At 41.6% G+C, this 13,154-nt stretch overlaps 1 protein-coding gene across 1 annotated transcript in view; it reads left to right on the top strand.

The window, feature by feature from the left end:
• The window catches only part of NCAPD2 (non-SMC condensin I complex subunit D2), a 1,714,408-nt gene that overhangs the window by 742,791 nt on the left and 958,463 nt on the right, over positions 1-13,154 (top strand). Inside the window, exon 15 of the mRNA XM_044079588.1 lies at positions 8,693-8,962. Within this exon, the coding sequence (XP_043935523.1) occupies positions 8,693-8,962 (270 nt within the window). The remainder of the gene's footprint in view (positions 1-8,692; positions 8,963-13,154) is intronic.

Genomic DNA, 13,154 nt, shown 5'->3' with positions numbered 1-13,154 from the left:
CATGCTAACAGAGTATCACTTGGAACAAATCCCACATTCTTTCCAAAGTTTGCACTGAAACCAATCTCAACCAAGTTATTGATTTGCCAGTCTTCTTTCCCAACAATTCTAACAAGTTAGAGTATATGCTGCACAAACCTGATGTTCACAGACAGCTCAAGACTTTATTTGGATAGAACAAAAGATTTCAAGAAATCATACCAACTTTGTTTCATTTTCAGACTCCAGGAAGGGGAGACCAGTGGCTAAAACAACTGTCTAAATCGTTATCTGATTGTATTACGTTTGCCTAGTCAGCTGCCAGTATGTCTTTGCAACATAAGATTAAAGCTCACTCAAGCAGAGCAGTTTCTACATTATCTGCCTTTTCTGCCAGGCTTCCCATTGATAACATTTGTGCAGCAGCCACTTGGTCAAAACCTCATACCTTTATCACTCATTACAAAGTTGACAGGGCCTCCTTTGGATCCACGGTCCTGAGAAATATACTCCCATGAGCCACACGAGATTGATGGTGCTTGGGACGCTACCCATCAGTAAAGAATGAATGGCGAGATTGAAAAACTTCACAAAGAAGTTATGTACTCACCATAACGTTCCATGTGAGTTCATCTCGCCTTCATTCTTGCGTCCCTCCCTCCTTACCCCTTCCTGGGCTGATGATGACCGAGATGTTGGATCCATCCTGGTTACTCAATCCTTCTATTCCTTTCTCTGGGAGTGAAAGAATGACATATGGTATTAGTATATGCAGCAAACCAGATCTGAGGTAATTCACCGGTGCGTTATGGGATAGAGATATTTGAAGATCTCGAGCTTTGCAATTGGCCATATTGGAGCCGAGGGATCGGCTCCGAACCCATCAGTAAAGAATGAAGGCAAGATGAACAACTCACATGGAACGTTATGTTTAAGTACATAACTTCTTTTTTCTTCTGTTGTAAAGTTATGGCAGGGGACCACCAGATTGGCTTCCTTTTTTGGGAGGATAGCATCTTGGTTCTGTTAGGGATAGCATGATCCATGCACTTGTGTAAGTGCTTATAAAGTATGTGTGTATGATTCAGCAGTCGTACCTCTATTGTCCGTCTGCATGAGTGTTTTGAAGTTTGCCACTTCTGTCTTAAGAAGTGCGAAGTTAGCTTTGGAGAAATTTTTTATGGTGGTTTCCCTAATCGGGGGTGGGATGTGGATGTCTAGGGCAATTAGCTTGTGGTTGGATCTGACCAATGAGGAATTGACCTCTGGTGTGTAACACCAGTCACCCATGTTGGTAATTACCAGGTCTAGGATATTGCTGCCCCTGGTGGGGGTGTGGATGAGTTGACCCAAGGCGTTGGAATTTATGAATTCCAGAAAACGTTAAGCAAAAGAGTTGGTACACTAGTAGTTTTCCCAGTTAATGATGGGGTAGTTGTAATCGCCCATTATTAGGGTGTTGGGTTGTATCCTAATATTTTCCAGTGCATCAAGAAATGAGTGGGAATCCTGGGGGATGGTGGGAGATCTGTAGCAAGTTACAGTTTGGATTGTGGTCTTGTCCAGAGTTAGTTGCACCTGGATAATCTCGGGTGCATTATGCTGAGCAACTAGCCTGGAGGTGTGGATATCCTTAATGAATATGGACGTGCCTCCACCTTTAGTGTTTCAGTCCAAGTTAGGTGGCCGAAAGGTGTGGTATGAATTTTAGCCTGGTAATGCAGGGGTGCTGTCTGGAGTCTTGAACCAGGTCTCTGTCACTGCACAGATGTCCATGTTCTCCATTTTAAGGAGTGAATGCATTTTGAGGTTTAGACTTCAAGCATTGCGTAGCATTACCCTCAGATTTTGCTTGCTTGTACCTGTTACCATGGTGAGTTTGCACTGGACATACTGCTTCACAAGTGCTTTTGTATTTTACTGGTTTCCCTTTTGTGTTGGACGTGTTTCTTGCTTTGTTTTTTGGTTCAAAACTGAAAACTATTTACATTTGCAATTTTTTCTATGTTGTAAATATTTTAGAAATGTAAATATAATGGAAGGAATGTGAACATAAAGTATTAATAAAGCTATTACTCTTTCTTCAATAAATGCTGTGGGATTTTTATTTCCACCTGTGCTTCCACCAAATCAGGCTGATGGGACCTTGGTTTAATGATCCTGTGCAATTTGCACTTATCTGCTAGTGCTGCCCTCGTAGACATTATTTTCCCATTTCCAGAGTTGCGGATGTCCGTAAAATTTCATGTTTTTTCCCCATTTCTAAATTAGCTTAACTGGCAATTTTGGTGAGCTTGTCACACCCAGCTCACAAACTGACGTCATCACACCTTGTATATTGATGATGCAAGGTTAGGGCACATGTATTTGTCACCGAAAGTCAAAAAGCATGTAGAAAAAAATCACACACCCCAGAGAATGGATATGTGGAAGTGACTAATTAAGTGAGTCATGAAGGTGTGCAGTTGTATTCATTAAATATTGGTGTTGCCCTGCATGCTCAATCTCTTGCTTTGACAGTGCAGACTTCAATTTCAGAAAATGAAAAAAAAATACATAGCCATTTCCTCTATTATTAATAAATTACTTTGTTAGGGGAATTAAGTATGTAGATTGGAAAATAAGTATGTAGATTGGGATAGCAACTGCTGAACACAGGCACAACTAATTCATAAAATTACGATGTCCAGCAGTTGAAAGGAGAAAGCTTCCAACCTAAGTGTACGTCACACCAGAACACTCATCATAACTGCACATCTGGAAGGGTAAGGGGTTGGTCACCATAGCTTGTCACAAAAGAGGTTGTATTCAGTTTTGTTACTTTGCTCATGATCTTTATCCCATCCAAAGGATTGGCACAGTTTGGAGTACAGCACCACCGTTTGCACTTCATTGTCAGTATTGGAAAAAAAAAATTCATCTGGCTGGTGTGGGAATATAACCCACACATTCCTGCACCAAAGGCAGATGTGCTAACTGCACCATTGGCTTGGAAAACAGCTAGTCAAAAAATAGAGGTTTAAGCCAGCTTTGAGGTTAAGATAGCTTCCAAGTAAAAGATGACCATAAGGCTTTCAGCTCTTCAGAAACCTGAAGAGTAGCGCACAGTAATGTGCTGATCTGGTGGTTAATGATGCCATGTTCATCAATCCTAGTGTGACAAATTCAGTTCCAACCGTACCCTCTAACATAACCCCTCCAGCTGTAACTGGGGAGCATATATTGGCTGCACTCACTAAATCCAAGTACACAGAATCAGTGGGCCCAGGGTAACATCCCAGGATGCCTACTAAATATGACTTATCAGGACCCCTGGAGTCCTTCTTTAACTATAGTCTGAAAACAGGTTTTGTGCCACATGAATGGAGGACTGCAACGGTCATCCCCCTTCATACTGGAGGCCTTTCAACAGATCTTGGAAACTACAGACTCGTTAGTCTGACTAGGTGCATTTGCAAAGCCATAGAAAGAATTTCTCATGGAAATTATCAGTGAGGATGTTGGAGACCTCTACACACTGGATTCATCCCAGTTTGCCTTTGTCAAGGGAAGGTTATGCCTACTGAATCTTGTGTATGACTTTGAAAAGGTCACTAAAGCAATGAATGACCGGAAAACTGTGTAGACTGCCTACCTAGAGCTTGTTGAAGCATTTGGAACAATACACTGCTAGGGCATTTTCAATAAACTCGAACTAGGTATAATCCTCTTTATAACATGCTGGATAGCTAGCTGGCTCACTAATAGGATTCAGGAGGTTAGAATCGGTGATGTCACTTCCACAGACTCTGGTCACCAGTGCAGTCCCCCCCGGGATCTTTTCGAGGCCCAGTCCTACTTCACATCTACTTGGATGTCAAAGGCCTTTGGCTGAACAAGTTCACAGTTTATTTCAAACTGGGAGCAGTCCTTGAATCCCCCCAAGATGAGCATCCTTCAGGAGGGTCTAACCCAGACAAGCACTTGATGCCAAAACCATGACTTAAAACTCATTACTGAGAAATGCATCGTCTCTCTTGAGAAGTCTGCCACCTCAGGTAACTTCATCAATAAAACACACCTGAAATTTGATATACTAGTCTGGGGTCTCGGAACTCGTGTAGATGGTAACTTTGCCTTTGATCAACACATGTGGAAGGTAGTAAGAAAATCCTATGTTCAACTTAGAAGCAAGGGCTTGCTGTCTAGCTCCAGAGAGATCATTGTACCCCACTGCACTTGGCTCTCATCAGACCCATCATAGCGTATAATGCTCCCTTCAGTCCCATGCAGCAGGTAGAATGTCCACAAATTTTCCTTATAAAAAATTTCCACAGCTGACTGCCTCAAAAACCCTATTTACCCTGTATCAGATAGACTTCTGAGAGGTTATACTTGCCTTGCATATAAGGTGTTTCTGCAGCCTGTCTTGGTGAACCTTTTCCGGCAGCCTGTCTTGGTGAACCTTTTCCGGCAGCCTGTCTTGGTGAACCTTTTCCGGCAGCCTGTCTTGGTGAACCTTTTCCATATCTGTCAACAGTATCAGGACAGCTATATGAAAAGACCTAAATTTTACTTGTGACATAAATAGGACATGGAGAGAGAGAGAGAGGGGGAGATATTTTTCAGAATCCCCATTCTCCGGAACAAGCTCTCTCCATCCATGTGATGGAGTTCCTCCCTATTCTTATTTAAGCGCAACTTGCACCAATGTATGGGTAATCAGAAGTTCACCCCTGGTCTAGAATTGGTCTCTAATGGAATGAGGCAGTTGTAAAAACACCCCCTATATAAATCAAACTTGAGGGTCACATTTGGGTTGTACAGCTAGGCTTATAAGGGCCCTAGTGGTTATTAATCTAGTATACATCTACAAACCTATAATAAGGTCCAGCAAAGCCAATAATGAGGTCAGGATAGCCTCTCAGGCTAAGGACATCCACAAAACCTTCTTTAGCTAGGTCAGGGACCTTAAAGGTAGCACACAAGTATGCAGAACTGGTGGTAAATGGCGCAACCTTCACTGACCAGGTGACATAGCAAATCTAGTTGATAAATTCAGCTCTAATTAATTCCCCCATTTACCCCTTGCAAAATCCTTTGTAGCATGCCCCCCCATAAGCCATCAACAGGGAACAGATCCTGACAGCAGTCGCTAAGGCCATAAACACTGCTTCAGTGGGTCCTGACAATATCTTCAGTTACCTCCTAAATAAACATGACTTAGCAGGCTCACTACAGACACTGTTCAAATAGAACATCAAAACAGGTTATGTACCAAGTGAATGGAGGGATGAAGTGGTTATTTTTGTCTACAAGGGTGCATCGGCAACTGACCCCAGGAACTACAGACCCATCAGTCTGATAATTCTTCCCATGGCTTTGCATATTAGACTTATGGAAGTGATCAGCAAGAACATTGGCAACCTACAGATACTAGACCCATCCCAGTTTGGTTTTGTGAAGGGAAGGTCTTGCCTACTCAACCTGGTGGACTTCGAGAGGGTCACCAAAGCTATGGATCTGGGAAAAAAAACTGTAGACTGCTTACCTCTACCTGGTCAAGGCATTTGATACAGTACCCCACTGTGATATTGACAAAACTCTCAGAATTAACCATAAAGACTTGTATAACTCTCTGGCTTGCTGACTGTCTCACAGATGGGATCCAAGAAGGCAGGATTGGTGAGACCACCTCCACCTGGAAACCAGTCACCAGCAGAGTACCCAAAGCTGTGTGTTAGGCCTACTCCTTATTGGCACCTACTTCTCAAGTCAATTTAATGTCGAAGGCCTGTGGCTTACCAGGTTCACAGATGACAGCAAATTGTGAGCTATTGTACATCTCCCCCTCCCCACACGACACAAACAGCCTACAAGATGGTCTGACACAAATGATTGGTGTCCGAGCCATGGATTAAAACTCAATATGAAGAAATGCATTGTAATGCCCTTTGGGAACTTCTCCACCCAAGTTAACTATGCTTGTGATAAAACAATCCTAAGAGTTCACCCGTTAGGGATTTGGAAACGTATGTTAGTAATTTGGCCTTTGACTAACATTGTAGCCAAGATAGTAAGAAAGGAAAGCATTGTCACCAAACTCGTAAGCAAGGGCATGGCATCCAGGACCAAGGAAGTTGTACTACTGCTGTATTCTGCCCTTATCAGACCCATCCTCGAATACAGTGCCCCCTTTGGCATGTACCTAACCAGGCACCTGCAACAGCTGGAACACCCTCAAAGGTTTCTCACCAGGAGAATCTAGGGTATGAATATCCTGTCATACAGACTGCCTAAAAGCCCTATCTCTCTACTGTGTTCTACAGGTTACTGGGAGGACCAAACTCTGATAGACTTTTTGCATATCTGCAAAACAAAGACCACCAGGAACACTAGATCCAAGGACCTGAACATTGCCTGCATCATAAAACATGCTAGAGAAACCAATGTGTCTCAAAGGATCCCAGCCCTATGGAACAAATCCATGTGAAGCAGAGTAGTTCATCCTTTTCCTTTTCAAGGGAAACTTTGATCATTGAATGGGAAATTGTAAATTTTCCCCTGGTCCTGACCCCCCCCCCCCCCCATGTCTCTAGGCAGAGGCCAACAGTAAGTTAACTAATCCCAAGATAACATCCCCCATAACCCTTGGCTACTTCCTTATTAACCTACCCCCACCATATAGGTATCCACTTTACTTAGACAAAACAGGGCCAGACTTCTAAAGGCCCTGGTGGTCAATAGCCTAGTACAGACCTATCAACTATTGAGCTACTGATAATACATTTCCCAAATTCACTCAAAAAAAGGTAATTTTATACCCCTCATTCTGGCTATGAATTGTTTATCTGGGTTTGACTGTGTGATGCCCTTCAAAGCCCTACTGACCCACCCTGACCATAACCTTTAACTGCTTGGTCACTGCAACTCAGTAGTGTTCACAAATGCTTCATACCTTCCTAGGTTACATCCAGGTCTTAACCTTTACCCAGAGACACTGTACAAGGAAAGTATATAAAAGCAAATGGATATACTTTTCCATTTGAATTACCTTTAATGAGTTGGGATCTCTTTCAATTTCTATCAGTTTAGATAATTACGTTTCCCAGATCTTTGATACAGACCTATGTTATACATGTATTGAAGTTCACCTTGATGCCATTTTTAATTTGCATCCATATGAACTTTGACAGATCTGCAACTTAGTAAGTCTTGTTTCTTTGCAAGTTTAAAGTTTACAAAGCCTTTCCTCGGGGTACATTCCATATGATGGCTGCATTTAAGAACGTCTTCCTCCTTAGGTTTTATACTTTATGCTTAGAGTTAACTTTTCTATCTTTTCAGCATGCACTATAGGTAGATTTAAAATACTTATTGTGGAAAACTTTCTCTTGTAGCCATGTATTTTGCATGAAGATGTTCCTAATTGTGGACCTTGTGCATAAAATCACCTTACTTGGCTTTACACAAGTATAGAATATCTTTGCAAGCATACCCCTTGTTCATGCCAAAGGTAGACACACAAACCATTTGAATAAATCTGTTAGTCTGTCTGGTCCTTCCCAGTCACTCTAATGGAGGCAAACATATACACCATAAGGATCAACAAGCGCCTTAGATTTTGTGTGCAGAACTAAATCTATTATAAAAAATTGTCAGTTATTTGTCTCCTTTGCTCCTAGCAGCTTAGCTTCGAAGATCTCCAGTCACTTGGTCTTGGTGGTTACGGGAGCAGATCAGGTTTTCTAGTATAAAAGGTATTGCTCTTAACTGCTGTGCTTAACCACACATTCATCCAGAGTTGTGGGTGCCTCTCAAGCCTTCTGCAGAAATATATTTTAGATATTTGTGCAATTGTAACTTGGGCTTTTATGAATATTTTGGGAAGGCCCTACCAGATGGTCATGATTTTTTGGTCTCTGGCTTCCTTCATGCTACAGTCATCTGCGGTCTGTTTGCATGATAACCACCCAGGAGGATGAGTCTGATCATTTCAGAGGTGGGTGCATGATAACCACCCAGGGGGATGAGCCTGATCATTTCAGAGGTGGGTGCATGATAACCACACGGGGATGAGCCAGATCATTTCAGAGGTGGGTGCATGATAACCACCCAGGAGGATGAGCCTGATCATTTCAGAGGTGTGTGCGAAGTACTTAACCGTAATGACATGTCCAGATGATACTAGCACATCTTTAACATAGCTACCCTTCTTCACCTGGCTCACAGGTGGAGCCTGATCATTTCAGAGGTGGGTGCGAAGTACTTAATTGTAATGACAGATCCAGATGATACTAGCGCATATTTAAGATGGCTACCTTTCACCTGGCTCACAGATGGATGTTGTCTTAGTACTCTGGTGTTTTAATTTTGTTTACGAATGGTATTTTGTGCTTCACTTTTGAGCATTTTACTCAAGATTTGGAGGAAATCGGAATGCGGTGTTTTATAGGTAGGTGAGGAGCTACAGCCTGGGAAGATTAAATGTCAAACTGCCCTTGTCCTCTTAGCCTTAATCCTTCCATTTGAAGTTGATCAGTTTTGCCTGTTAAGATTTATTTATAATACTTGCATAACTTTTTTGTATATTTGCTATGTCATCTTTGTAGCTTTACTTGGACTAATTACAATCAAATCAGACCGTGCTGATTTATACTTTTGCTCACTTTTTTAATCTGGGCTTTTAATACTTTGAAGCTATTCTGAGATTGCTTTCTTCTGTGTTATCTAGGGGAACCTGATATAAAAGTGAAGATTGAGGAGCCTGCCCCAGAAGAGCCAAACAATGCTGAGCAGCCCGAGGAAGGTACGGAACATGCCAGTGCTGAGATCCCCACTTGTCAGGCACAGGAGGAGGAGGATAGTAAAAAGGATGAACTGTCAGACCTGGCAAAAAAGGAAATGTTGGTTCAGTACCTGAAGGATGCCTATGCATTTACAGTGAAGATCGAGGATGCAATCACGTTAATCAGTGAGATGCTGTACCAAAATTCCATTTCTGGTATGTAATTACATGTTCCATGCAAACTGTTTCTCATTTAACTTGTAATAGAAATGATGGAGCACAGTTAAAGTTGTCTTCAGTACGTACAATGATCTTTGGGTTCACTCAAGTAGTTTTTGATGCCTTAAACTCCAAATTTTGGTACTGTAGCAAGACTCCATTAACTGATTCATAGATATCTGTGTAGTTTTATGGCACTCACATTATTGGAAATCAGCTTAAAACTTTTCTGCTTTTCCTGCAGGTGCATGACATATTTCTACCTCTAGTTTTTCCCTTCTGCAGTGAAACGTGCAGTCTAGTGCATTTCAAATGTGCTTTCATTGAAGCATTTTGCATTGTTTATGTAGTTGTGCTTTTCATTCTTAGCCCCCCTCACTGGTGTGGCAATGGGTGTAGGGGTGACAAGTAGTTCTGTCTTGAGTGACTAGCCCACCTCACCCGCTTCTCTATTGTTGGATAAGTTACTGCCATGGTATTGTGATGTTTAACCATTCGATAATTTTAAAATGTATTTATCGATGTACAAAATGTGTTTTGGCCATTTTTTTATCTACTGAGTACTCTTCAAAGTTAGGAAGATCTGCAACTTGTTATACCGCCACCAAACATACTCCAGGCGAAAAAAGCAGTCTCAAAGGCGATTAAGGAAAATAACCTCTCAATTTTGAATGCAACTAAAGCAATTTCCTACTTGCTTTCAAAGTGTACTTTAAAGGACCATGGATAGGTATAGTTCTGTTCAACCGGCTACTAATTATGCATAGTTTATAACTGTACTTTAGGTAGTGACAACGTACCATCAGTGCTTCTTTGTACTACTGTATAGGTAAGGTCTTTATTTTGTAAATGACTTGCACCCAAATTTAATCTTAAGCTATATGTTGCACTTTTTAATGTTTATTCTGTTAACTTTCTTGTGTGAAGCTGTCCACTCCAAAACTGTATTTGCAATAACTTTCATTTATATAAGTCAGATTATCTACTGGCAAGTCTGTTCCAAAATGTTGCATTTCGTGAGAGTTTGTGTTGATGCTAAAATGTACCCAGGCCATTGGCATAGACCAGAATCAATGAGAATCATCTCTGGACCAGCTTGCCTAACCTGTTAACAAGCTTAAATAAGCTTATGCTTTGCTGTTTAATTTCCAGCACTTAAGCCATGAAGGTAAGGATCATTCTGCCATCTCCTCCAGAGAAAAATGTAGACGGTCACACCATTTTAGGCTTGCTAGCCAAACTCTGGTCGTCTGGATCACAGTTAGAACTATGTGCCTTTGCTCCAGAAAGTGGAGTTACATCTTTGATATTTCTATGTATGATCATACCTTTGGTAGACTTGTGGGGTAAAGTATTTTCAAGGTGGATTTCATGTAGGAAGCAAGTCTTATGTAGATTTTCATACACCATGTTTATTTTTCTTTTGGGCCAAGAATGATATCTCTAGCTGTCCTCACTGTCTGCTTTGACCAGAAGATGGTTAAGTGGAGAACCCAGGCTATCATGAATTGGGTAAGACGGCACATTTTCACCAAGGAGACCATGGCATCAGCAAATCCTAACACAGACAGCCCATAAAGTGCCCTTATGAGAGGGGTATAAGGGAGGACAATATCCAGCTGAATGTTGAAGCCCTTCCTAGGCTAATGTCTAACCCAGTGAGGCACTTTCGAAGCTCCAAACCTGATGTCTGCAGATTGGACTGAATGGCGGCTGACATTGCCTCTTAGGAGGCTGCCACATGCTTAGACAACAGCAAATCCTCCCCAGGCAGAATTCTCCAGTTTCACTGACCAGGTATCCCCCTACGAGCATTTGGTTCAGACACGAGAGATCAGTGCGTCTACCCATGTATGTTGACCTCAAAGGCTGCCACGCCAAAATCCAGGCAGCAGATTCCAGCCAACTTGCCTCAGCATGAGATAGGTGAGCCTTCTTTCCTGGCCTTCTTTTCTTGATTTAACGAAGTTGGTTCAGGATTTTTTGCTCATTGATAATTTTCAAGTAAAAGCGATATTATTGAAGTAATAGAATAAGAGTGTAGAATTCTGACACCCAGGAAGGATGCAGGGACATTTAGGGCTTACCTGATCCAGAAATGTTGAAAGTACTTAGTGGCAGAAGCTTTAGTGGATGCTTTTCAGTAGGTCATCTTTTAACTTTCTAGTCTTAAAACAGACCATTTTATACAGTTGTGGGTTCCTGCAAATCCTTTCAGAAAGTCCTAGTGGTGATACAGCTATTGTACTCATGGATGCCAGCAAGGGGTCTACTAGGGATCCAAAGCAAAGACTCTCTTCCCAAAGACCGGGAGAGGGATAGTCTTTTAATGGCTTTGGGAGTAAAGCCTACACCTTTTGGCCCTGATGTTTAGGGCTGTTAACTGCTGAAATCACGCATTGAAGGTACCAAAACAACCCTTGTCTTTGGGGGAAGGACAAGGCTGAGATGTCAGACAAAGCCTCGAGATGTACTGCTCGAGTTATACTACTACATTTCTTCCAAGTTGATGAAACACTCTCCTGTGCGGCTATAATGCTGTTGATGCATCTTGTAGCAGCTTGAGGGTCACTTGCTTCCAATAGTCAGTCTTGTTTTTAGGCCTGCTGCAAGAGGAAGGAGAAGTACTGTCCTCAGAAAATTTTTAATTCATAGTGTTTCTGATGATTTGAACAGTGAATACGGTTAGAACTGCATAGAATACAGAAAACAGATCCCACATAGATATTTCAAGATTTGCTGCCTTTTCATTCTTAGCTGGTAGATATGGGCACTGGTCCATACTGTTTCCAGTTTTGCCCTAAAGGACAGTCGGGATAAGTGCTCCATCTAGAAGTTTGCTGTTTAGGAGGATGTGTGCCTGGTTCTGTATTCTCACAACAGGTGCTGCTTTTTAACAGTATCTGCATTGTATACACATGCCTTAAGCAGCTGATCTTATTCCACACCTTCACCAGGCATCATTGTCTTGTTTGCGAGTTAGGAAGCTGACCTATATTTGGGAAAGTTGGACTGCAGGACTTGGCCATGTGACTTGTGTGACTACTTGTCTCTTTCCTATGGGTGGGAGGTTGGCATAATGGTTAAGGTGTTTACCTTACAGACATAAGGTGCAGTGTTTGATTCTTACATGGGATAATTGGCTAGGCTTAAAATGGCCCTCAAGGGCACTTAGCCTAGTACTAATCTATGAACCTATGGTGGTTGTGTGGTTACTTCTTAATGCTTCAGCCCAGCCAAGGGCATTTTGATCTTGTGCAGCCTCCTTGATTGGTCAAGAATACGTTGTCTGCACGCCACGTTGGTGGGTACCCCCTTCAGCCTTGGTTGTTGTAGTTTTGAGTTCACTTTGAGATTTACAAAGGCAAAAAGTATGATGCCTGAAGAAATCTTGTTTAAGGCAAAAGTTTTTACTAGCTATTTTAAAGTTGTACAAGTCCAATAAATCACTTAATTACCAGCTGCTCGTGGTTCGAGTGACTTCTATTTTACTTTGGGATTTAAATGGTTGTGTAATGAGTTTCAAATCTTTATAATTTGTCAATTTGCAAGGGGGTGCTAACTAATGGCATGGAGGTGAACTGGTGGCCTTGGTGACTTGCACTTGCAGCTCTGTCACATTGTATGTTGGAGCGAGTTTAGACATGCTTTTTATGAATGTCATTCAGGCATACTAGAATATTACAAAAATATTGTTGAATTGTGATAGGCATGGCTTATAGTCTGAAGTGGCAGCACAAAGAACTTTCTGCAGGCAATTACTGAAGTAACCATTAGAACTTTCTATTTGCAAAACCCCTTTTGCCACAAGAGGTCAGTTTTGCATAGCAAGCTCATGTCTTGTATGAGAATTTAGTTGCAAAACAGGTGATCTTCCTTTAGAGAAGTAATAAAATCATGATGGAAATGGAAGGCATTTTAATTTTTTTAAATGCAATTTTGATTCATTATATCCTACAGATTTGTCAACCATATAATTCTCAATGCACAAAAGCAAATTCTTCTGAAATTTCATAACCCATTAACAAAATTGTGTAGACAAATTCACCTTTTCTATGAAGTTAATATCAAGGCATGTGTTGCCGTAATTGAGCCACAGCATTCTGAAGTGTTGATGTGTGCACCTTTCCTTTTTCTCCATTGCTTCTCTTCAGTTCTTCCAGCTTTATTCATTTATACCACTGGCTTG

This window comes from Protopterus annectens, chromosome 8.part0 (genome assembly GCF_019279795.1).
Source record: "Protopterus annectens isolate FY-2018-M chromosome 8.part0, PAN1.0, whole genome shotgun sequence".
NCBI classification, from domain to species: Eukaryota; Metazoa; Chordata; order Ceratodontiformes; family Protopteridae; genus Protopterus; species Protopterus annectens.
Note: the sequence above shows the minus strand (reverse complement) of the source record. Positions and strands in the feature narration are given on the sequence as shown.